At 38.7% G+C, this 26531-nt stretch overlaps 1 protein-coding gene across 1 annotated transcript; it reads left to right on the top strand.

Moving 5' to 3' along the window:
* The first annotated feature begins 5240 nt into the window (after window positions 1–5240).
* Window positions 5241–25233, top strand: SPATA7 (spermatogenesis associated 7). Its single transcript, XM_009866312.1, is given in 10 exon segments — window positions 5241–5247; window positions 11203–11336; window positions 18008–18486; window positions 19206–19272; window positions 20896–20966; window positions 21909–21966; window positions 22053–22061; window positions 23318–23382; window positions 24433–24490; window positions 24751–25233. Coding segments are annotated over 10 exon segments (1431 nt in total).
* The last annotated feature ends 1298 nt before the right edge of the window (window positions 25234–26531 follow it).

The following is a 26531-nucleotide window of genomic DNA, read 5'->3' as shown; positions in this document are numbered from 1 at the left end:
CTGCCCCCTCCCTGGAGGTGTTCAAGGCCAAGTTGGATGGAGCCCTGAGTAGCCTGATCTAGTTGAGAGGCGTCCCTGCCTGTGACAGGGAGGTTGGATTAGATGATCTCTAAGGTCCCTTCCAGCCTAGGCCATTCCATGATTTTATGATTTAGATGATAATTCTTCCTTAAAATACATATTTTTACTTTAGGACCTTTATCTTGAAGTCTCTGACTGCATTAATATCAACCTAATAATTTAAAAAGACAGTAACTAGAATATTTTAAAATAGAGAAAATTTGCTGTGTTCTAATTAAATTAGTCTTTGTTTTGTGTTATTTTGTCACTACTCTTTTCTAGCCACCATAAATACTAAGTAAATACTAAAGCACTCACACTTACTTTTTTTTATTATTATTATTTTTAGCAGCTGTAGACTGTTCAATGCCCAGAAGTAGGCTGGCCAGCATCAAACGTAAGTATTTGTGATACATTAATTCTGCAAAAGCTTCTGTAAAACTATCTTAACAAAAGAGCCGGAGGAATAGATGAGTAACCCTTCATAAAGCATTCATGTATCTGCTTGTCTCATCAGCTTTCCGTATACTGCTTCAGCTATTTGCAAGAATCTGCAGTGAATACAATGCTAGTGAGATGGACCTAGTCTGTTAGGATCACAGTTAATTTTGCGTCGCATTCTTTTTGTGCACACGATTAATGGAGTACGTAAGGAGAATTTCAGCATTTTCTCTCCTTTCTTCTGGTGCCATGCAAGGTTGAACTTTTCAGGCAGAGAGCTTACTAGTGCAAGGGAATGTGAGCACTTGGAGACTGGGACGGAAATTTCTCATTTGTTTTGCAGAGAACAGTTACAAGCTCACGGTCCCGCAGCCTGGGTTAAACTGCAGTTACTTTTTCTGGGAGTTGTCTCATTTCTTAACACTGTTTAAAGATACCAGTACTTTAGCCTTGACTTAATGTTGTTAGCTGAAGAGCCGTATTTTCAAATCATTGATTTATGGAATACTAAATGAAGTGTATTAGTCAAAGGGCATAAATAGCAGCTGTTGTTAAAATAACAAAGGTATATTTCTGTTATCTATCTGTCTTTTTTGCTAATGCAATTGGAGGAAGCTCTTTCTCTCTAATTTGATATTTAGTTATGACCGCTAACATACTGGAAAAAAATTAAAGCATTCTTTTATGATGGAAAGATAAATCTTCTGAGGACACAATACTTTGTGGTTAGCCTCAAATCCAATCAAACTGGAGCGATACTGCCTTGTAAAATGGTCAGAGTAATTAGAGCTGATGCAGAAAATCACTCATCCTTTTGGCAGAAAGATTCAATTTCATTAGAAATTTTTTTTGTACTTCTGCATAATGAGTTGAGACTGAAATAAGCAACAAACTGCACCAGGATCAAAGATGCTGGGGGAGGGGGTTGCCTTTCCCTGCTTTGAAAAGGTGCAGCACAAGCAGCAACGGTATTGCAGGGTTATCTAGAGTATGCGGATGGCAGTAGGAATTTCAGATCACCTGTTCTGCAGTCATCTGAAAAAAGTCATCTTTCTCATGCTCCAGCTTTACCAAGATTTGCTTTGAAACAAGCATGCCAACATAGAGTTGATGTAAAGAAAATTTAGGTCTACGTGCTTGTGTAATAAAACCCTCTTGTAACTTTTCTTTCTGCACCCGACAATCTTTCTTAGGTTCCCTAATTGACAATTATTCTTCCATACCTTTTCCGATCTTGAGTCTTTGTCAACACCAACAAATGTCCATTTGGTTTAGAGTCTGCTGTCTTCACGGATAAAACGCTTCTGAGCTGATAGCTTCTGCGTTTCATACCCGCGACAGTGCCTTAACCTTAACAGATAATTGTCATGACACTAGCAGGTGTGCTCTCTGGTCAGGAAATTTCCATTTCAAATAGCAAGGCTTTGTACAATGTGTTTCTCTTCCAGTTCATCTTACTCGGACGGGCGTCTGACTGTAACTCTGTCCTGGTCACAGACAGAGCATTAATCTCCTATACAGGGGGTGATGGAAATATTTCACCTTTGCTGCTGCCTTTTTTTTTACCCATCTGTTTGATAAAATTGGTACACTAAATCCTTGCTGAATTTCACTTTCTTTTTCAAAATTGGGCTGGAAAAAAGCTGCTGCTGTGTGTTTTCTTATTAGAACGTGCGTGCAAACAACACAGCCCTGAAAGATGTTTTGGTGTTCTCAAAGGAAAAAACCCAAAAGGTAGGGGAAAAAAATTAAGTTTTTACCAAAAAAAATTCCTCAATTTACCTACTGTTGTTCTAGCCTAAGACTTGGGAGTGCTAGTTGTTACTTAGCTGAAATTTCTTATATTTTCAAAATAGAGCTAGCTCATAAAGTGAAGCTGAGCATCGTAGCTTAGGGGTTGGGATCCTAGTTAGCAGCACGGGCTTCATTTGGAAGACATGTTGGACTTAGAACTCAATCTCCCAGAACTGAGTATCTAGTGTGATTAGAGCTTTTTATTCTTAGATTTAGCTAAGTTCTAAAATAGAATTTGCTTGCTTGGTGTTCTATACTGAGAGGAATTGTGCAATTACAAAGTGACAATGAATTTACTGAATTTAAAAATCTGTTTAACAAAGCAATAAATAATGTATTTTTTTCCCTAAAAGTGGCTTCTCAAGACAGTATTATGTCTCTACCCTAATTTTCGTGCTTTTGTGAGGTGCCTGTTATTCCCTAATAAAAATGAGAGCGCTGAGGAGAGGCTTGAAAGCCAAGTAATAAAGCAAACTTCTGTAAACAATATCTTTTTATGAGAATATTCCTTAATGCAGTGTTTTTACTTTGCAATGCAGAAAAATGTTGCCAATTACATTTTCATTTTAAATTGCATAAAATGCTACAAACGCTTCTTTTTTTCCTATGGAAGATTCCTTTTTTTTTTTTTTTTTTTTCTCCCGGAAAGACTGAGAGAAATGTCTCAAGACCTGATTTCCTGGAGTTCAGCACTGGCCCCAGACACAAGGCTAGGAGTTACACCGCTCGCTGGCTGCTTCTGTTTACCATTTCAGAAGAGACTTTTTCTACCCAATAGACATAAGAGACACCGGTTCAAGGATTTCCTGTCTCATGATTCCTCTTCTCTTTCTTCTGAGTGGTTCCTCACACAGCTTGGTCCGTATGCGTTGTCATTTTGCCTAATGTTTTGGATGGTCAACTTCAGTTACGTGTCTGTCCTTGGTTGTAAAGGGCCCTCAGAGGTCATTTAGTCCTCTATGAACTTCTTGCTCAAGATAGGACTTCTGCCAAAAGTGGGACAGCCAGGGAAGTCTTGGAAACCTCCAGGGATGGAGATTCTGCAACTTGAGTAACTTGTTCCAGTGTTGCAGTATGTACATAGCTGGAAGATTTTTTCCAGATGTCCAATTCAAACACTGTCAGGATTAGAACTTGGTTTACTTGGAAGTGTTTATCCTGGTAATTCCAATTGTAAAAGGTAAATTTTGGATGGTGAAATGTAAAGGGTTTAGATGCCATAACTGGAATTGTGTCATGATGGTCAACAGCAATCATGTCTCAGCTGCAACAGGTTTAAGATTTTCATGTGTATGTTTGCACCGGGTACTTGAGATTATCCTTTTGTAATAAAAATCTTTGAAGATTAGTATGTATACTCAGTATATGCATGTAGCTGATTTTTTTTTTCTGATATGCTTTCTCTATATGTTTCTGTTGTCTGACTGAGATCACTTTATAAAGAGATAAACTCTGCCACACAGGCCAAAATTTGTGCAGAGTTAGCAAAGGAGTAATTCCATGGGGCACATCTACTTTCAAATCTTTCCTTATTGATCTCACTGCCTTCAAGGTATTTAAGGTTAAGACTACTCGGGCATCCCTTGTGCGGTATTTGCACTATTCTTATAAACTCCAGATATTTAGAATGTAATTGAAAAATATTTCCATTTATTTCACACCTGAAATTAGAGTGATTGGGATTTTTTTCCTACTGTTTGATGCATTGTTCATCAAGAACTACAGATTTCTGTACTGTATTAATAGCACAGCCAAGTGTTACGTGTTCAGATGTTAAGCTCCGTGCAAGGTATCATTAGCAGCATCTCTGGCAATCCACTGGAGAACAGTTTTTCTTCCTCTGTCTTTTATGAAACCAGTTATGCTGAGATGACAGCCCATAGTTTAGGCAGTGAAAATGTACTGAGGAAGAAAGTGAGGGAAAAGCATTTTTGGGGTATTTTCAAACTAGTTCCTTTTTTCTTGCTGGAGATGGAACGCACTGTTTGCCCAGGCACAGTTGCAACGTCAATATGATTGAGTATTGGTGGAATCTGTATAGTCAAGGAGTTTGCAGCTTTATTTTCCCAGTAGTTGTATGCCTGTCGTTGCCTCAACTGAAGCATATTATTTCTTTTTTTATGTTTGTATTCCTTGTCTTATTACTTAACTGCATTCCAAATAAGGTTTCCGATCCCCCTCCATTTCAAAAAAAGATTTGGGAAGCTGGGTGAATTTACCAGTTAGAAATGCTGAGATTTAATAATAGCATAGAGTTACAAAACAGAATTCCTGCAGATAGTGTTAAAAATGTCCTCTGTAAATGTGCTTCATGTACTGCTAAAATAGCAGGTGAGTATTTCCCTTTGGGGTTGTTGCCATGAATCAGTCATTTGCGTTTAAGAATTAAACATGATACTGTAGTTGGCATTCTCCCTGGCCAACTGAATGTGTTCTGTCCTTAAAGTGGATTTAGTTTCCACTGTTCTTTTCCTGGTATCTTTGCTGGCAGCAAAGTAGGCAAGCTGCCATGCCGCTGGGCTAGCAGTGAGCGTGTTCTTGTGTATTAGATCAGCCTTATTGACTTAAAATAGTTGTTAAAATGTGAAACTTCTTGAAATGTGAAACTTCTGTGTTCAGAATTAGTCCAAGCATGTTGATTGATACCAGCGGCCATTAGAAGTCTGTGGTTGTGGAATTTGTGCCAGAAAACTTGACAAAAGCTATGCCAAGTGAGACAGCTGCTGCTACACATGCCTGGTTTCTAAGAGTACTAACTTTTCAACCCATATGTTTAGAGGTTTTTCCACAGGGCATATTGATAGTACAGCCTGAACCCAGTGATTAGTGTGCTTGGGAATGCAGGTCTCTTTGATACTGGGGCGGGGGAGAAGAAGGAAAAATAAGTATTCTGAGAAGTTAACCACCAGAAATCTATTTTAGCCTGCTGGAACTTGAATACGGGGATGGCGAGTGAGAGATGGGAGAGACAACAATTTAGACTGATCATGTTGTTGTTCTCCTTTTGGGAGGGTTAGGTTCAAGTAGGAAATTCAGTATATTCTTCTATAATTCTGTATTTTAATCTTTCATGTAATCACATTTTACATTATATCAGTCTACCCTTCATGCTATGAAAAACTGAGCTGTCTTATATATGTTGGTTGTGCTGCTGTTCAACAGAAAACTTGCACAAAATCTCCCCATCTTTGGGGAGATTTTGATTTTTAACTTTTCTGTTGAGTATTGTGCTTTCACATGTATTTCTGAAAAGGAAAATTTCAAGCAACTAAATTAAATTCTTTAAAATCAGACAGTCTGCTACTTCTAACGTGTATGTTCCCAGAGTTCCAAGTATTTCTTTGGAAAGATATCTCAGTATATTTATCAAGTTATTTTTATGAATCTGTATTTTGAGCTGTAGTAATTTTACTTTTGTTTTTGGCAAAGATTATCTACTACAAAGTTCCTTCTTCAGGAAGGTTTTCTCTCTTTTTTATGAGATAATTCATTTCAGATACGCATTCAGTACATCGAAAATACATTTCTCAGAGTTTGCGGTTGCAAAAAGACATTAGATCTGACATCATGAGTAAAGCAGACAAAAATTTCATCCAGTTATGCTAATGTGGAACCCAGCAATAACTATAGTAAATAAAGCACATAAAGAAGAAAGGCCTGCAGTCTTGACCTGCAATGGTCAAGAAATAGAGAAAATGTAATTTCTTTAGTAGTTGTTTCAGTAGTCAATCATCATAATTATTGAAAATGTGTCCCTAATTTTTAATTGAAGTTACCCGGCTTTACCATCTATTCACTGGTGAGGTGGTTGTTTTTATTCCATTTTCCACTATTATTGAGGATCACAAACTAGCTATAGCATCCTAGAGAACAGGAATAAGATCATGTTTTCCATTTACTCTCAGCACTAGCTCAGTACAGTACGTCTAAACTGTCCTTGGAGGCTGCCCCAGTGGGCAAGCCCACCTAGAAGCCAGGTGGACCTCTCGCTAGGGTACATGAATAGAGGGTTACCTGAGCAGGCTCAGAAGTTTTCTTCAGCGTTGTGCAGCACTTCACACTTTCTGTGTAGGAGGCTGTGCACCGGCTCCTGTGTTCTTCATACGGCTGCCAGGGGGTATCTATGAGATGTCTGTCAGATGAGGACCCAATATGGGAATCAGAAATGGATGGATTTGGGATAATGCTGTGCTTCTAGCCTCTCCTGAAATTACCTGGAATGATTCACATCTCAGTATTAGGCTTTATTTCCAAGCTTTAGCAATGGCCAAATTTTGCCATTAGTAGCTTGGCCAAGCAGTATCACATTTGTGAAGTACATACCCTGATACAAACATTACTTTCTATTTGATACAAACAAGGCTGTAATAAATAAATCCTTTGTTGCCTTTTTTTTCATCATGATTCCTCCCTTATCTGATGAAACGGTGCTGCTGATAATGGATGTGAAGGACTGAAGAATTGTTGCTTAGAGTTCTGAAATTTAAAATTTCTGTGCTAAGAAATTTAGGTTTAGACTTATGAGAAACACAGACTTTACGCCTATTGGCAAAATTCAGTTTGCATTTGATGAGATCTCACCCTAGGTGCTTAAATCATAGTGTACTGGGAATTTGTGTAGAGCTAGGGAGCCGAGAGTAAAAATTCTTATGGAAGGAAGAGCTCGCTTGCAGAAGTAGTATCACAAACTGATATGCTGATAGCTTTGATTACAGTCATTGCAAGGACTTCAAGCTCAGCAGAAATGAGGTTGATATTTGCATTTGTTTAAGAGAATTCATAAGGGAAGTGTTACTGCAGAAACAGCTGATACAAAAACTCAGTGGAGAAATGATCCGTGTGGGACAATTCTTTTGAGATACGCTGTTCTGCAAGCTGAGCTCAGTTTAAATCTAACTTACTATTTCATTATCTGCTATGGATTATTTACATCAGAAATGAATTAACTTGAAGGCTATCTGCCAGTTGTAGTGTGATGTGACATATGGTAAATTTAGAGATTGGAAATTCCGAGCAAACGACAGTCACTGGCATTCCGAATCGTACTGTCCTTAGAAGCACCGAGCTTTCAGGCTGCTTAGGAGTGTGGTATGTACGGTTATTTTGTTTATGATACTTGTTTTGTAACTCTGTCTAGAAATACTGCTGCAGCCTAGGCTTAAGGAAGAAGAAGTAAAGCCTATAGAGGCTTTATTCTAACAGGGAAATACAATGATGTGATCTCTGCTTTGGAAGTGTGGTGTACTGTTTGTGAAAAGGATATTTGCTTGGGCAAAAGCACTACTTACATGACAGATTGCTCAGAATTTTAAAGGTAGTACTTTATGGAGAATGCTACAGATTTTAACTTCTAAAATCCGTGGTCTTGCTTGCGCTTCCTCTCATTGACAACAGAATTAACAGAACAAATTCCTGGGGCGAGTGCAGTAAGTTATGGAATTTAGTTTCACAGACTCTGAATTTATCTGATATACAAAAATCACTACTCTGTTTATATTCTAATACATTTTCTCTTTACTATAAACGTTTGCTGTGGTTTTGAGCACAACAGTTAATGAGATATTAGAGACTTAGAGATTAATTATAAGGCTTTAAGAAGGGACTTCCGTTATTTGGATGTATAGAGTGAATTTTTGTATTCCTAAACATTTAAAAAGATGGAAAAAAACAGTAGTTTTCGTTTTACTTTGTCACACAATACTTGCTGTCTTGAACTTTTTCCACATTTAACTCTACAAGTGTGATACATTCCTGGAGCCAAGGTACAGTCAAAGCTACTTGCAGTGAAATTATTAACTATCTGTTAACAAATGCAGTTGGTATTTACTTCCCGCTAGTCTATAACAGTATGCCAAAGGCTGTCTTGTCAAATTTATTTTATTAACCTCACTGAAAGCTAAAGAAGCTCTATCTGTGATGCATTTGAAGCAGAAATCTTCAGTGAGCAACCTTTCAAATTAACAGATAAATCTCCCTTTCAAAACTGCGTATTTCTTCCTGAATGCTGGTCTCATTCTTTCTACATTCAATATAGTCACAGCTGCAGGACAAGTGATTACGTACAGCAGACTGAAGTACCTTCAGCTCCCATCACTGTATTACTGTAATTGGTGCCTCAAAGATTCAGGCTCTTTGTACATACCTTTTGCTGTCTGGCTAAGGTCAGGTGGAAAGACTGGATTCTCCAGTCCCTGCGAGGGGCAAGTGAGGGGAGGTACACAGCGTCCGTGTTTTTGAGTCTGTACCCATACCCTTCTCTGCGTTACTTGCTGACTGCCTCAGGGCTGTCCTAACTTACATCTAGCTGTCTGTTTGCCTCTGTAATTCCTCTTTTAAAGAAAGATTCCTTTATCTCTTGCTTTGCTGGTTTCACAGTTCCAAGCTTTTACAGTCAGTCTAGCCTGAAAATTCCCTAACTCGGCAACAAGACGCGTACACTGCTGGGATTTTCTGCCACTCTGCTTTGCATATGTCTGCTCTGCCTTTCAGTACACATGAGTGACTTTACAGCTTTTGGAATACACTTAATGGATGAGCTGAGCTAAGCTCACTATATGACTGGTGTGAGGCAAAGACTTTACATTTCCCGTGCAGGTGACAGTAGTCCCAGTGGGTTATTCTGACATCCAAAGAAAGCTGTGGCTGACGTACTTCCTCGTCTGTCTTTATTTATTCATGGACTCTTCAGTTGAGAAGACTCGCAGCACACAGTCCTGGAGGTGGTTTGTAGTAATTGGCTTTTATAGCTTTCAATGGCAGGAGTAAAGGCAGAGTCTGTCCTTGTATGGTAAATCTCAGGCTTTAGCCTATAAAATTATTTGTCCTGTAAAACAAAGACACATGAGAACTCAATTTTGCAATAATAATACTCACACAGCTTTGCATTTTGCCAGAAAGTCCTATTAAGCCATAGTATGCAGGTAGAACGTGCAGTAAAATGATTAAGCCTACCTTGTTTTAGACAAACCCACTTTCTACGTAAGTGCTTAATAAGAAATAAGGGAATTTGTTTCAGGCATCTACTCACACTTACAAAATGACACACCCACACTTCTGTATGGTTTGCATTTTTGCTTTGTAGAGCTCTCATTCATACATTGTTTCCCTAGGTATTTATTCAACACTCCTTTCAGCCATCACCATTTCTCCGGAGTGATAAGCAAGACTTGAGTTTTTACACTTCCATGCACGTGCACACACAGACACACTCTGGTCCAGTGAGAGTAATTATTTATCTCACACATATAGGGCTTCTAACCTGTAGCTAATTTTTGAGTGTTCGTCTGTAACTTCTATGACAAGCACAGTGAGAAATAATTATTATTTAGAATAGCCACATAATAATAATTTGGAGTGTAGGAAGAAAAATACTGCCTTTTAATGGTTTAATGGTTCAGTATATTTTTTCCTTCTGTTATAAGGCATATTTTTAATTCATTTGTAGAATTTAGCATATCTTAACTTCAGCTACTGTTTTTCCAGTAATAAAAGCAGCTTCATATTGTAAATGCGCTAATGGAATATGCTGAATAAATCAGCAGCGATAAAATAAATTAATTTGTATTTTTCATATCAGATTCCTCTGAGGAGTGAAAGCAAGGATTTTTTATCTGAAAGAATTATTTCTAGTTTAAAATGGGACTAAAATGTTTAGTGAAATGAATACACGTACTTAAATAATTCTAGAGATTAACATGTCTGTAGGGTTAATACAGACAGATGAATGTATTTTAAAGGTTGATTAAATGTCCTCAGATTGCTGTAGTTCTCAGCTGTCTAGAAGAATGTACCACGCCAATCCACAAAGTTATTTACATTTCCATGTGTTAAGTATAGTAGCGTGTCTGAAGATTCGGGTCTACCAGATTATGATATAAATACATTATGAAACTGAAGAATAAATCCACAAAGGCCTTTCTGTCTGTATGAAACAAACCGTTCATATGCTTGGGTCTGTGTTAACTGAATGAGAGATGTAGTCAAGTTAAAGTAGGTTTCATTGTGTATACAGACTTCAGAAGTGTTCTTGCTTATAAAAATCCTCTTCTTTCCCACTCAGAAATTAAATTATTCATGTCTTTCATAAGCTTCATTTGGATTTTTCAACTTTGTGAACTCATTTGTGGCACGTGCATGCTCACAACGAACAAAAGCTTTGGGCTGTATTACGCAAGATACCAGACGTAGGTGATTGATAGCACTCCAACACAGAAAATTTACCCATCTTTTGGGCTCCTCTCTTTATCTGACGGCATAGATACCTAACTAGTCTTCTGTGCTGCATGGACACTGTGAACAAGGTCTTGGACTGCAGACTACTGTAGACTGATGGCAACTTCTCCTCCTTACCCAACAGTGGCGCTTTCACAGTGTTCACCTTAATTTTTTATGTTCTTGACGTGAACTTGCTTGTTTTGTGATGTATTTCTATACCTGGGAGAGTACTCACTGGTTTTCCATAGTGTAAGCACGGATATTTTACATGTCGAATTTACTGGAATTTTGTCATGACAAATTTACATTATTTTTTTTTTTTTGCTGAAATACTGGATGAGAGCACAGTCAAAGGAATCCTGTCTGTAAAAAAATGAGACCAAACTTGGGAGTTTCTGAGCAGAGTGCTCTGTTAGAAATACTGATCTTGGAGTTTGTGCGTTAGTGTGTTAGTTGAGAATACTTAAGGGAAGCCAAGGTACAGTTTCAGCTACCAGCATGCTCTTAATATTTTTTTCTTCTAAGAGCAGAGGTAATTTTATAATTGCTTTGTGTTGGAAGTGGAACATATCTCAATAGTCTGACTTTTCTGAGCAATTAGAAATCCCAGTGATGTTTTCAAATCACTTAGGACAAAAAAATAAGTAAATAATATTTCAGTTTGGATCTGATAAACTTTGTCTCTTTCCTAAGTTGCTGACCAGCAAAGAAGAGAGAAGCTGAAAAAGAAGATAGCCAGGTGCGAAGAGGAAATGAGTGTGGGTAAAACTGCCTCCCGATCCAGTTCAAGAGAGAGTGGAAGGCTGCTCCCATCCTCTCATGGAAAGGTAGGTATTTTTAATTTCTTGTAGTGATACCATAATCTCCTTGCTTCCCATAATAACAGCTGATTGCTGCTGTGCCTCAGCTGTAGAGGCATATTTCAAGCAGCAGAAAATAGACAGGAGTCTTCTTGTCACATGCCCGACACTAAATGCACTTCTCGGCAGGTCTCTGGATGAAGAGCGCTTGCAAGAAATTCAAGCTCTAGCTACCCTTCTTTACGTTCATCTCAGCTGAAATTCCCATGTTCTCTCTGTCACTACAGAGCTTTCTCCCATTTCCCAAGCAGAACTCTAGTTATCACTAACCTTCCTAGCAGAAGAATCAATAATTTTTTCTTCTGTACCCAGAGACCTACCTACTTTGGAAATACATTTCGTGTCTACCAGTATACTACATGTTCAAATTGCAGTTGTTGAAAGTGAAAATAGTACTTAAGGCAGCAAATTAAGTGCTTTTCTGCCTCTATGCACAGATTCACTTATTTTGGCTGGCATTTTAGCCAAATACGTGGTATATATTTCCAAATAATAAATAAGTAACCTATTAAATTAAATTCTCTTGTTTATCACTGTAAAGAAGCAATTGCAACTTAAAATGTAATGATGTTTTAACTCTATTAATTTTAACAGCAAATGCTTCATATGTTGTTTAAATATCCGTAGATCTGGAGAACATTTCCAATTAGTACAGAAAACTCACTATTAGTTTCTTTCTGTGTGACTGGTTTTTGCAGCAGGCAGTCGGAGTGTGAACTTATTGCAGTGCAGAGAAATAATAGTTTGAAATTCAGTACATGGCTCTTAGTTATGGATGAAAGCACAGGCATGCATAAGAACAGGGAGGAAATGTTGTATTTTAAACCTCAGTTTTATTTTTATTAATACCATTTTTGTCCTTCCATGTTATTTTCTGCAAACTGGGGACAGGAGAAGCTCCTTAAATTATTTAATCGAGAAACCAAGTACAGTGTGCTTAAAATGTATCTCTTATTACTGCATAAATTATCTTCAGCTTTAAAATGAAAGGATTTGCTTCTTGTCTTTAATATACTGTTATAACAGACTGTTGGTGGGCTGGGGTGAGATTCAGCACAAGTTTGAAGTAGTCAACTTTGGAATACTCCAGGTTTCCAAGGAGGTAACAGCAAGAGTAGAGTGTGGTCTTGTGCTTAGTAAGCATCATCCAACATTAGAGGAGGAATGTAAGAAAAGAGACAAATAGAATTCTCCTGGCTTTGGCATTTAAATGTAAGAATACAAAAGTTAAATTACTTTCATAATGCATCATTTCTTGCCTAATAAAATGTAGTTCTTGTAAAATCAGTTGTAGCTCAGTTTAGGAGTAGCATACATATATATATATGTACATATAAAAATATAATACCCCTTGTAACTCTGACAAGATCAACACCTGACTAGATAATATGCTAAATGTGTGCTAACCAGCTTTGATATATGTACCTGACTTTATTTTCAAAAGGCTCCCTAATTCGTCAACATTATACAGTACATGCTATACATTTCTTAGAACCCCTCTGACTGAGTCAGGGTATTTTATTATACACTGAGCAGGCTATGAAAGTGAACAGCTATAATGTGTCTTAAACTTGACTGGCCTGCTCTTTGACTGTTTTATATAAAGACTTAAATGCACAGAAACAGTGAATTCTTTATCTGATATATCGAGTTATAAATGTAAAGTTATTGTAACATGAGAATCTGCTATGGTATGTAATGAACTGAGAAAGTTACTTCTCTTGTGGTTACCTAGATTTCATGACGTGACTTTTTGAAATAACCAGTGATTTTAATCAAAGCAAGTATTTTGATCACAGAGCTAAAAATACTCCATCTAGAGCCATGGGTTAAGATATGACAGATATTTATGGTGCATCGTGCATTTCTCTAGACAGAAGACCTAAGTGAGAAGCTAAGGAGCAGGCTCATTTTCCCATGGCACAATGGAGCAGTCTTTGCATGGAATCGCTGGCAACTAAATTACTTCAAGGACAGTATTTTCTCTCTTGTAGTGAAGCAGAGGGACAGGGAAAGCATAAGATGTCCTGGGGACAGCTGTACTTTTCTTCTGCTCCTCTCTTTCCTTATAGTGTAATAATGATGGTTGACACTGTGTGTGAAAGTTAATCAAAATAGGTTGGTAAACTACAGGTATGGATACTGAAAGGGCTGCCAACTTTGTGTTTGTGCGTCTTTGTGGATATGTGATTTTGTAAGTTAATATTTAGACACTTATTTAGACTGAAAAGCTTGAGAATGGATAAGCATTTGTAGATATCCACTCATCTGTGAGTAAATTACTTGTATATACTCCTTTAATGAAGTTTTCTCAAATTAGAAAAGGCTGTTTGACACAGCCTGGCAAATGCTGTGGCATTTACGTGTAGAATGCCACTACTGTGTAGCCTTTCCAACTACTGCCAGGGATGGAAAGCGATATGCTAGTAAAATCCCTAGATTTTTAGTTTTTATTTTTCTGTACAAAGCTGATTTGAGTTCTTGAACATTCATCTGAATGATTCAGTGGATCAGACTGCATGAAGCTCAATATGACTTCTTGTAGAGCAAAAAAAATGAATTGAGCTGATCATGAGTAAAATCTCTGATTTCAGTAAGACTTGGTATTTCATATCCCATGTTCAGATAATCCTATTAATAGGCATTTCTGACTGGTAATGGCATTTTTTGAAGAAATTAATCCATGCCAAAAGTCAATTTGAAGAAGGCTGCTCCATAGGAAGTTAGATTTTCTCTTTGAACCATTTGAAGTATGGTTGTCATTGCCTTGACATTTCAAGGTCCCTTTCAGCCTGTTTCTTTGAGACTTTTGGTTTCTTAAGAATGACAGTTATGACCATCTGCTTGTGCATATTAAATATAGATTAGGAAATGCCATTAACTGTTTCTAATCTCTCTTGTTACTTTTGTATGCAGCACACATGCATAGCTATGTGAATTGCCTTCTCAAATGCTTTCTATTTAAAGATTCATTTTACTGTTACAATATTAAGTCTGAAGATGTATTGTGCTTGAATTACTTCTGTCAGAATGAGAGATGTAAGTGACTAAAGAGAGCAGAAGAACCTTCTGAGCATCAAAGAAAGATGTTTTCCTTAGGAATGGTCAGTGCAGATTTCCTTTCAGGCTTCATAGTGACAATCACCTCTCATGCTGCTTGTTTGAATTAATACATTTCCATATGCACATTCGGTAATACCTCTTATTAATAGTATCACAGTGTGATGAAAGTAGGAACATGCCATGTTATACAAGTATCACACATGCACACACACACACACACACACACACACACATATAGAAGGAAAGAATGTAACAGGAACATAGTTGTGAATGAAAACTGTGGTAATTATTGATGCCAGTGTGCAAATTGATTATATTCATACAGGTCTGATTTGTTCACGTATTTGTGTGAATTTTCTCTCTTGCCCTTCTCAATTCTTAACTAGTTATTGAAGGGTGCAATGAAGTGAACAATGACTTACAAGGATGTTATGAGAGCAGCAGCTGTAAAGGCAGCTCGTCGCTGACGATGGGAGCCCTTTGCTCTGCGCAGGCAGCACAGGGCAGGCACTCAGCCCACACACAGCACGACTGAAGTGGCTTCCAAATGGAGCTGTCTCGAGTTAAAAGAATCAGCTCATTTATTACCAAATTGCAGCTTCTGTATTGTGACAGCACAGTTCATAAAGTGCCTCTCTGACCTCATTTTATGAACTACTTCTATTGGAAGACATTTTCTTACAAGCACAAGATCATTTCAAGACTTAAGTTCATCTTGGTGTAACTTCAGTGACCCTGGCAGAGGTGCCTTTAGACCTTTTATGTGAGACTAGGTTTAGCAAGTTTTCTTTTCAAAGCTTGTTTATTTTTAAGGCAGCTGATGCCTCAGTGGCTTTTGCATTGAGAAACTATTTTTTTCTTTAGAAAGTAACTTAGAAATCTGGATTCTTTCTCTGTGTTACTTCTCTTGCCCATCAGATGACAGCAGTATGCTTTGATGTCTTTTTTACTGAACTTTCCTTTCAACAGAGTCTGTGGAGATTCAGGGGTCCTTCTGTAGAAGCCTGCTGCAAGTAGTATTCTGTTTACCCCAGCTTTGTGTGTAGCAAAAGTGAAAGATAAATATATAATTTATGAAACCTTTTTGAATGGGTTATTATTGCTGAAACGTACAATTAAGTGTGTATCTTTCAAAACAAATTACAGTTGGTTAAATCAGTAGAACAAGAACATACATTGCTAAGCAAGATAGGTGTCAAGAATCGACTCTAAATCTAGCCACTACCTTAGCTACTTGGTGTGTTCTACTTGTGGTATGTTAGAGGAGACGAACTGCCCTAAGCTTCCTCATAAATAAAGAATGCTTAAATTTAGGATATTGCCACACTTGCCCTGTACCTTTCTCTTGTGTTCAGATCAGCTGAGCTGCTTCCCATGGATAGAACATGAGGCTTTTATGAGGTGTAGTTAATATAACAGGCTAATATCACTTAGTATCTTTTTTATTACTGTTTTGTAGGACACCAGTCATCACATGTTCACAATCTGATTTATGTTGCAGCTCCACAAACTGTTTTAATCACTGAGTAAAAAGTATGCAAGAAAAATTAACTGTTCATAATACGTATTGAAGGGTATGGAATTAGTTTTTCAAAACATCTATATATAGGTGGAATCTGAAACTTTCCATTCTTACCTGTGTTCTACTGTGCAGAGGTACCACTACAAGTACTTTATCTGCAGTCACACTGGTCTGTGTATTGGGTTTGCGTGGCAAGATTTTGGCAGCAGGGGAGCTACAGGGGCAGCTTCTGTGAGAAGCTGCTCAAAGCTTCCCCCAGGTCCCACAGAGCCAACCCCAGCCGGCTCCAGGAGGGACCCACTGCTGGCCGAGGCCCACCCCGTCAGCAACAGTCGTGTTGCCTCTGGGGTAACATGATGAAGAAGGGGAACAAAACTGCTGTAGAAATTGCAGCCAAAGAGAGGAGTGAGAACATGTGAAACAACTCTGCAGCCACCAAGGTCAGTGAAGAAGGAGGGAGAGGGGGTGCTTCAGGCCCGGGGGCAGAGATTTCCCTGCAGCCCTAAGACAGGCTGCCCCCCGGCAGCCTGTGGAGGTTAATGGTGGAGCAGATACCCACCTGCAGTCCGCAGAGGACTCCACGCTGGAGAAGGTGTAAGCTCAAAGGAGTCTGTGACCCCCGTGGGAGGCCTGTGCTGGAGCAGGTTTGCTGGCAGGACTTGCCCTCCTCCCATGGGGGACCCAGGCTGGAGCAGTCTGTGCCTAAAGGACTGCATCTGGTGGGGGGATCCATGCTGGAGCAGTTCGGGAAGAAATGCAGCCTGTGGGAAGGAATCATGTTAGAGAAGTTCATGGAGAACAGTTTTCCGTGGGAGGGACCCCACACTGGAGCAGAGGAAGAGTGTGAGGGGTGCTCCCCACTGAGGAGGAAGGAGTGGCAGGGACAAAAACAAACTGTGTTGAACTCACCACAACCTCCACTCTCAGTGCCACTGGAGGGGAGGAGACAGAGAAATAGGGAGCGAAGCTGAGACTGGGAAGAAGAGAGTGGTTGAGGGAAGGTGTTCTAAGATCTAGTTTTTGTTTAGAATCATAGAATGTGGTGGGTTAGAAGGGACCTTTGAAGCTTCTCTAGTCCAACCTCCCTGCAGTAAGCAGGGACATCTTTAACTAGATCTCTCATTATCCTACTCCTATTTGATTGGTAATAAATTAAATTATTTTTTTCCCCAAGTTGAGTCTGTTTTGCTTGCAACAGTAACTGCCGAGTGATCTCCCTGTCCTCCTCTCAACCCACGAGCCTTTCGTTATATTTCCTCTCCCTGTCCAGCTGAGGAGGGAGTGGCAGAGCGGCTTTGGTGGGCACCTGGCCTCCAGCCGGGGTCAACCCACTGCAGTAAGCGTGATTGTACTGCGTGCTAACACAGGCGTTTGTTTGTCATTGTTACTGCATGTTATCAGTTCAGCATTTAATTATGCTGTAGCAGTAAAACACAGTTCTCTCACATGAAATACCATCAAGAAGGGCTTATTTTGGCTCAGCTAACTAAAAAAAAAAAACCAAAAAACCCAACCTTTTGGACTAGGCATCAGCAACTATGGACACTGGAATAGCAATAGCAGCTATGGGTACTGGAGTAGCATAGATAGGTCTTACTGATGTGGGATAAAATTGTTGTGTGGAATTGTTGTGAATGAAATATCAAATGACAGCAGCATGATCTGTGACCTAATTTTGATGGTAAACTACCTGCAGTTTGCCCTGGTACCTAGATAAAATAATTTGCTTCAGTACAATAATTCCTTGACTTCTAAAATTGTATTATCCCTTTGGACTAAAATTATTAAACCTCTTTGTTTATATTCTTTAACAAAGCACCAATCTTTTGCTACTGAAGCAAACCGTTTTCTTTTTACTCTATTATTTCCAATTACTGTGTTTTAAAATCTGTTAACTCTGGGGCTGCTGTGAAACCAGTCTGATTTTACAAAAATGGTAAGGTTTTACACAGAAAATACCTCCAAGCTGGTAACAGTAATAGCTGTGAGTGCAAACTTGAGCAAAGCTGGTAACTTGCAAAGCAATCCAATCTTGTTTTGATTTTTTTAACAGAGTTTCTTGCAACCAGAAGACAAAGACGGTCTCTTCCCCTGTGCTCGGCAGGCACAGTACCTCTCAAGAGCGCTGTCTCCGTACGGTGGGCAAGGCTTGGTTCACTCCAGTCCGGTAAAATATGCCAGAAAAGATTCTCGGAATACATCTAACAAATTTAACTCGAACTCAAGTGTCAGTACATCAAGTACACCAAGAAAATGCTCTGGACTTTCATGCAGTTGCTCCACTGATAGTTTTGCGAGCATCAGTCATTCCCAAAGGCGTCAAGGAAAAAACTCAAGAGTATGCAGTGGGGATCTTCTAGACAGGCACTCTGAATTCTTTACTGATAGGCAGAAACCTTTTACTCCACGCACCTTAATATCAGACGCTAAATCTTTCCTGTCAGAGTACAGGTACTACACTCCTGCTCGAAGGAAAAGGAGAAATCACTGCAAGCAGCATGTAGAAGCTCAAACGCAGACTGATGTTATCAGGTACGGAGATTAAAACTTTATTTTAAACTGTGGCATTTAGATTCTCCACTGTTGCTCATACATCATGGAAAGATTTTTTTATTTTTTTTTTAACTCTTGGATGCAGTTCTTCATTGACTTATCATCTTCATCTAAATGCCTTCAGATGTATCCTTTCTGAAATATTTTATACAAAATTACTGTCCTTCTCTTGCATCAAACTCCTCCTAGCAAATTAAAGAGTTCTGATTTAGTGTTGGTTGTATTACCTCATAAAGAGAAATCTTTTCTCTTACATGGCCTCAGTGCCTGCATGTCTAACTCTGGTTTTGTCCTAGAACAAAGTGGGAATTTCATAAGACTGGAATTACTATAGCTTCAGCTCCATATTGCAAGTAGTGATTTTCTGGCTGTAGGTCATATATATTCCTGGTGCACGTTTAACATATAGGATCACCTCCATTCTTAGCACTGAACAATACTTTTGGATAATTGAGCTATCCTCTGTGAATGTGCAGCCACATAATGGATCACATATGTATGACTGTTGTCGTCCCTCAAAATTAATTTAGTTTTATTAGGTGAATGGAAATCTGGCAGAAATTTTCTAAATTGTCTGAGACATTTCAGTACTAGGTCTCATTCGGATTGATGGGAAATTGCCACAGTGGCACTGGTATTTTCATCCAGCATGTTCTGAAAGTAGCCGTGGAAATCTAATACATCTCTTAATTTTGTAGCTTTCCATCTGCAGATGAAGTGTCTGAGAGAGAAATTACGTCTGAAGAGCAGAAGATCACGTTGAAGGTAATGCATTTATCAGTTTTCTGGGTACTCTTACCACAGCCTTCACCATCTTTTTGGAGTATATACTTCACCTCTGCCACAGCAGTATACAACTGATTCAAGTTTCATTTTCTTTATTGTCATGAAATGAATTAGTTCTGTAGAGGAAAGAGAGTTTCTGAAGAACAAGTGGAAACAATAAAATTAATGAGGTATGTGAAGCAAACTTAAAAAGTTTTAGTATTTTTTAAAAAGTTTTTACAAGTGCACTATCACTTAAGTATCTGTTAAGGATGTAGATAATTGGTACATTATTTTTCAGCAGAAGGTACCTCTTTTTCAAGGATTATTTTTCTTCATTTTTACATTGGATAACATATTCCAAAAAGCCCTCAATAGAAGAATTGGAATGAAGGAGTTCCTTCTTCTGAAGAAGCACCCAAAACAGTGGGGTGGTAAAGTTTCCTTTGGTGCTATGTGCTTTCTGTCTTGCTGAATGTGTCTCAAATGCTTTAATGAAAAATCACACCACTTTTAAGTTCTACCGGCTCCTAGTATTTTTTTTGTATTAGTCACAAAAATGTTTGCATCTGTCTTTGATTTGAATTGCTAAGTGATTTTACAGTTAAACTTAGTTTTTCAATTATTTGGCCTTTCAGAAATTGCCTTAGCATATGGTGGTTTAAAATTATAAAATTTAAAGATGAAATGGAATACCAGCATCTTTGTGAGGCAGAGGGACACAGGCAAAAACCCAGAAATACTTCTTGAGACTTCAAATCTGAAGTTAGTTTGTCTTAATTTGTACCAATATTTGGATGGAAGAATTGGACTGGAAGTTAAGTTCTCACTTTTGTGCTTTATCTTGTAGCTACTATAGAGACAAGTCCTTAAAGAAACAGCCCTGTCAAACAGAGCCTTGAATAACTGTGGACCTTCTCCCTGAATGAAGGTGACAGGGTCAGACTTTTCATGTCTCTAACTTAATAGGGCAAATTATTATGTTTTATTCAATGGAAGAGAGAGAATATGTATTTATAGCTTTACTAAAAAGAGAAGAGACCACCTGAATTGATCTGTAGCTGCAGCTGACCTCATTATGAAAAGGTTAAGCACTTCTTCAGAAGGCGTCACACCAGTTCCATGAAGAGCTTATTTATTTCAAAACTGTCATATCTGGCTTTTTCTTTGGCTGTTGTAAACGTGACAACAGTAAGTCACGTAGCTTTATAGTGGCCCTTTTGGAGTATTATCATTTAAAATGCAGGAAGTCAGCGACCTTACTTTCTATCAGTTTTGTGTAAGCAGCTCAAACAACGTGATTTAGGGTGCCAGTTCCTGTTTTTGCACATGAAATTTTACTCCTGTTGGTGACACCGACCCCCTCTAGCTTCTAGAGAATTCATCTTTGATGTACTTGTCAGGGGGGGAAATGTTCCACATGTGCTGTTGCCCTTGACTAAAATATTGAATGTCAAAGCTGATCACTCTACTGCCATAGGTCTCTATTTACCCGAAGTTTCTTAGAAAAAAACATAAAATTTGCAGAGTTGCTTAAGCACAGATAGTTATTAGGTTACTTTCGGTGGTAAAATCTGCTGTGTATTTGCACTGATAATAAAGATTTTTATCTCTATGTTGTAGGCTGAAGATAGAAGGTATACTGTGGAGGAGCCTGAGAGAGGAATAGCTGCTTTTCCATACTCCTTTCTAAGGTGCTTGATTTACAGCAGGAAGGAATATTTGAAGGATTCTGTACAGCTGCTTCTTAGGCCATAAGCCTTCACTACCATTTGTCTTTCTTTTAAGTCTTCTCTCACGGGACTTTCGGTTGGTTGGGTTTTTTTTTATATCAGTGGCCTTTGCCAACTTCAAAATTCATTATTTTCTTCCGATAAAGTTCCAATAGGAAGCCAGTTAAGAAAGAAAGCTCTGAAATACATGAGTATTTTTGTCATGAGTGAGAGGGATGACACATTAATACATCTGAGCTTACCGACTGTATTTCTCAGTACTATTATTTACAGTACTGCAGCTAAATACTGGATCAGTATGCCAACTGATATTTCTTTTCAGAAAACAGGATCTCCAGACATCCAGCCTTTTGAATCTATAATCTGTGTGGTTTGCAGACCAGAGGCATTTCTCACAATTTTTTTTTTTTCTGAATATGTAACACTGAGATTTAGAATATTGTCTACAATACAAGAACAGTGAGGAAAATCAGGCCAGAACCCAAGGGCTTCCAGCTGATTCTCCTCACTGCTGACCTAAGTGTCATGTATGACTTGCTGATGTGCACTCTGGCCTTTTCATACAAAGGCATTTTTTCTTGAGGAAAAAAAATGTACTCTTGAGTAAAAAAAAACCAAAAACACTCTTAAGGATTGCATCTGAACACTGAAGTTTTTTGGGGGGCATTAGAGCACTGCATCTAGTGAGGTGTTATAATACTCTTGAACCACAGTCTTTCAGGCATCAATGTAAGCTGTGGATTTTGCCACTGGGGCAGGGTTTGGGGGTGTCTGGTGCATTTTTTTTCCAAGAGGAAGTGAGATAATGGCACTGCATAGCTCCAGAACAAAGTGAGATGCAAGGCAGTATAAAGGATTTTTTACAATGTTGCTCTCCTTCTTATCCTCTGATTTTCTGATTAGAGAGACGACCTTGTATTCTCAGCAATCTTCAGCAAGGGGGACTATTGAGGCTGAGTAAGTATGCTTAAACCATTTTTCTGATAGTTTGTAACATTAAACTAGAAACTCTTCCTCAAAACCGATGAACTTGAAACACTAAATGAGGACTCTCTTGTTCATAATTTACAGCAGAATTGACATGACTCTGAATTGTTATATAGCACGTAAAAATTCTTTGGAAGAAGGATAGACTTCTTTTCTTGTCCAGTGGTTACACTTTAAATGTTTCCAGTTCATTTCCGGTCTGTAATGTCTGAAGCAAATGTTAGCAAAATAACATACAATGTTGAAAGGTATTCTTACCACACTTTTGCTCTGAAATTTGAAGATCATTAGAAAAGATTTGAGTAATATTCAGAAAAGATTTGAGTTATATTGAGTTACATTCAGGATGTAATGTAGGTATCAAAGATCAGCTATAGATATATTTCTTGACTATAAGGGAACCAAAATGCCAGTCTTGAAGCTGGGTGACAAATTTTACATAATGAAAGTCATGCAAGATGTATCTCATATTTTATTCTCTGTTTATTAAGACTGGAGTATGCTTTGATAGAGCTTGACTGGATACTTTGGAATCTTTAGAAAGTTTCTATGGAAGAGTAACAGCACTGAAATATTTTCTTTTGGGATGTTCTTTCTTGTTGTTTTCCAAGCAGAACTCCAAAGTTTTGGAGAGTCTCCCATTTAGAGCACTTGGCATTGCCCAGGCTTTAAGAGGTACTGAAATAGAAATTTGATCAAAGAGGTGAAAGCCACATCTCGCACTAACATGGATTTTGTGCATCAAAGAGTTGTTGTTTGAAAGGAATGGAGGCTGGCAAGCAAGCACTTAAGTTTTTTCTGAGCTTCCACTAAGGACTAGCACTTTTCAGCTGCAGTCAGACTCTCTCAAAGCTCCTTTGGAAGCCTTCGCTCTGAACATCAAGCCACAACTTTACGCTTTCTTCGTGGGTAACATATCTTTCTTTGTGAGTGCAAAGGAAGTTCTGAACACTTTCCAAGATTTCCTGATTTCCTCACTCACAAACTCTCTGCTAATTTATACCGAAACAGAAAGTTATCATCAACATGAAGCACCATAGCAACCTTCCTAACAATTTGCTGTTTTACACAGGGGTTTTTATTATTATTCAAATTGAATGAGAGATTTAGTTTGTCCTGATAGAATTACATTTTTCAAAAATAGCAGCAGGTGCCAAGAACTATACAATCTTCTAAATGCCATTTCCTATTAAAGTGATTGTACCTATTGCACTGTGTAATATGTGTCTCTATTTTAAAACATAGAGTCATGCAGGCTGGAAAAGACCCTTGGGATCATCAAGTCCACATTTAACATTGTGTTTTCTATTTTTCCTACAGAGAAGAGTTTTTTAGCTTTCATTGAAGATATAACAAACGAAATTCTTAACCTTGGACTATTTTCTGACAGGTAGGTTACAGTTGTTATCAAACTTATAATACTGTGTCAGAAATACAAATGGAGAAGGAGAAGTGGTATTTAGTAAGCAATTGTTTGCCTTTAAGAATATATAGATACAGATGTTTACTTTTCTTTTTTGCTTTACATAAGAAAGGGGAACTAGGAAAATTCAGTCTGCTGCTGTGTGCTGTCAGATAAAGCCTCCATTAGATGAGCCTGTGTCCAGGGGGATACCAGCTCTGGGTAGCCCTCATTGTGACAGAGCATAATACAATCTTAGAATTGCTTAGACTGGCAAAGACCTTTAAGAGCATCAAGTTCAACTGTTATCCAATGCCAAGTCCACCGCTAAACCATGTCCCTAAGCGCCGCATCTGCACATCTTACCTCCAGGGATGGTAACTCCACCACTTCCACAGGCAGCCTGTTCCAATCCTTGATAACCCTCCCAGTGAAGAAATTTTTCCTAAGATCTAATCTAAACCTCCTCTGGTGAAACTTGAGGCCATTTCCTTTTGGTCTTTTCTCCCAAGTAACAGGCAATAGCAGAACACCCAGCTCACTCCGCCCTCCTTTCAGGTCAGCGTAGAGAGTGATAAGGTCTCCCCTCAACCTCCTTTTCTCCAGGAAGAACCCCAGTTCCCTCAGCCAGTTCTCGTAAGACTTGGTCTTGAGACCCTTCACCAGCCTCACTGCCCTTCTCTGGACCCACTTCAGCACCTCAATGTCTTTCCTGTAGTGAGGGGCCCAAAACCGCACACAGGATTTGAGGTGCAGCCTCACCAGTGCTGAGTACAGGGGAACGATCGCTGCCCTGGTCCTGCTGGCCACACTATTCCTGATAAAGGCCACGATGCTGTTGGCCTTCTTGGCCACACTGCTGGCTCATGTTCAGCTGACTGTCAGCCAGCACCCCTCGGCTCCTTTTCTGCTGAGTGAAAACCTTAGTGGTCCCATTCAGCTAAGAAATGAAAATAAGAAACAAAAAGTCATTAATTTATGTAGATCTGTTAAAAGATAGGTTTCTTCCTGTGATATCGTCTAATTGTTCATTTGTAGGGTTCTGGAACAACTGTTCGAGTGTCATATAGAAGAAAATAAGAACCGTTTAGATGAGGTAGGTGCTGCCTCTAAGTATTTTCCCTTCAGCAATGCTTCCGAAGTACAGTAGAAACACACTGGTATATTTGTGGGTAAAGGTAACCAGAATGCTCAGTGGGGAGAATTTCTCTCCAGGTGCCACCTGCTGTATAACTCAGTCACTTGACTGCAAGCAGCCTCCCTTTCCTTATGTCAGAATGAAGCCCTGAGTTGTGGACAGACAGCTGCCACAGGGCTGGAGAAATGTCATCTTTTTTTTCTTCCCTAACCCACTAGAGCAAAATGCGCCACTTGTTGGATGTACTGAAAGCAGACCTCGGCTGCAGCCCGGGCACCGCTGCAGAGCAAACCCACACCAGCTGGGATGCCCTGGAATCGCTAGATCTGCAAGAGTTCGATATGCTGGAGGAGTTTGAGTTTACTGGTAAAAGTCAAAGAAAAGCTACAAAAAGTGAATTCTTTGGGACCATGGACTTATCGTTCAAGGAACCAAACATACTTGAGTCACCAGTATGCAGGGAAAGTTCAAAGGAGTCACAGAGCAAGAATGACTTCTCAGAAGATGTTGCTGAAATGATGGATGCTGGGACAGAGTCTGGTTCTTGTGTGAAATGTGAAGATGACCCAGACACTTCACCCTCCTGTGAGGCGATTTTAAATGTGATTACTTGTGACAGTGATTTGGAAGCCAACAAGGAACTTGATGATCTTGAGGAAAACTTTGCAGAGGCCCTTCATATCTCACATGACTATTCATAACTGTAGCCAGAACTTAGCTGTTAAAACATGGAGAGAGCTAGTTCGATGGAGAGCTGCCATTTGCTAAATAGTAGTAAATTATTTATTTTATTTGCATTTTATTTATATTTACTACTAAAATCTCTCCAACAGAATATTGTAAATTGGGCATTAATCTCTGTATTAATGTAGACTCTAGAAGGTAAAGTGTCAAAAACATTTTATAGATATTGTTTATAATTGTGTAACTCAGAACTAAACTTTTAAGAATATTAAAATGATATATATATTTTTAGAAAGCTGTAATAGTAATTTATGAAATATTTATCGGGTTTTATTTATAATAAATAAACAAATTGCTACTGCGGTTGTGGTCCTGCTATAAACATCCAAAAATTTGTAGTCTGCAAGAATTCAAATTTGCCCATAACAAAAGCTGGTGTCCTACATACCTGCAGAGCAGAGATGGAACTGCTTGTCCATCCTGGAAGAGGGCATTCCTTGATGTTAAATCCTACTGAGGCATGAAGTTCTTATCAACCTGTTTTATTTTCACAGTAGCTGTAGAACATAAGAAACATACCTTTTTCCTGCACTATCTAGGTGAAATAAGGAATGACTGTGGACAGGCAACTTTCTGAATTTCTTCTGGTGCTAGTAGATGATCCTTCCTTCTTCAACCATGAACCGTGAACTCAATGGTTGTATTCCTCATATCATCAGGTATATCAAGAGTCCTTTTGCAGCGTTAGCTGCTCTCAGTCTTTGCTTACTCCTGCATATGGCAACTCTAGAGCTGTTTAATACACAGCTCTTGAGCTGTTTAATCCTAGCTGTCCATGATTCAGTTCGTATTTCTAGAAGGTGAGGATTGCAAGAATTTTCAAACTGAACAACTAAAATACACAGTTCAATGTCTTGCACTAACGACAACCTTTGCATAGCATTCTGCACTAAGCTTTGATTTTGAAAAAAGATTGAGTTGGGTACTGACTGATGACGAGGACTATCTAATAGAAGACACATCAGGCATCTTGTACAGCAAATGGAGAAAAGTTGTTCTATTTTATGATTAAAGTTTAAACTGAAGTTAGTGCATGCATTGCACAACATGAGCCCAAATTTCTCTGTCCCCTCAGTGGACAGCTACTACCTGGCATCCACTTTACTGCTGAATGAGCTCAACAGGTTCTGAGGAAAGTGTTATGTCTTGCTATATGTGAGGAACTGTAAGAGGCCTTAGGAACTGGATAAAGCCAGTCCCCAAATACCTCTTAGGGTTGGTCTTAAACTGCTTTCTCCAAGGGCAAACCCAAGTG

Source organism: Apaloderma vittatum, unplaced genomic scaffold, assembly GCF_000703405.1.
Source record: "Apaloderma vittatum isolate BGI_N311 unplaced genomic scaffold, ASM70340v1 scaffold18323, whole genome shotgun sequence".
Classification (NCBI taxonomy): Eukaryota; Metazoa; Chordata; class Aves; order Trogoniformes; family Trogonidae; genus Apaloderma; species Apaloderma vittatum.
The sequence above is the reverse complement of the archived record's forward strand: the minus strand, read 5'-3'. Positions and strand labels throughout refer to the sequence as shown.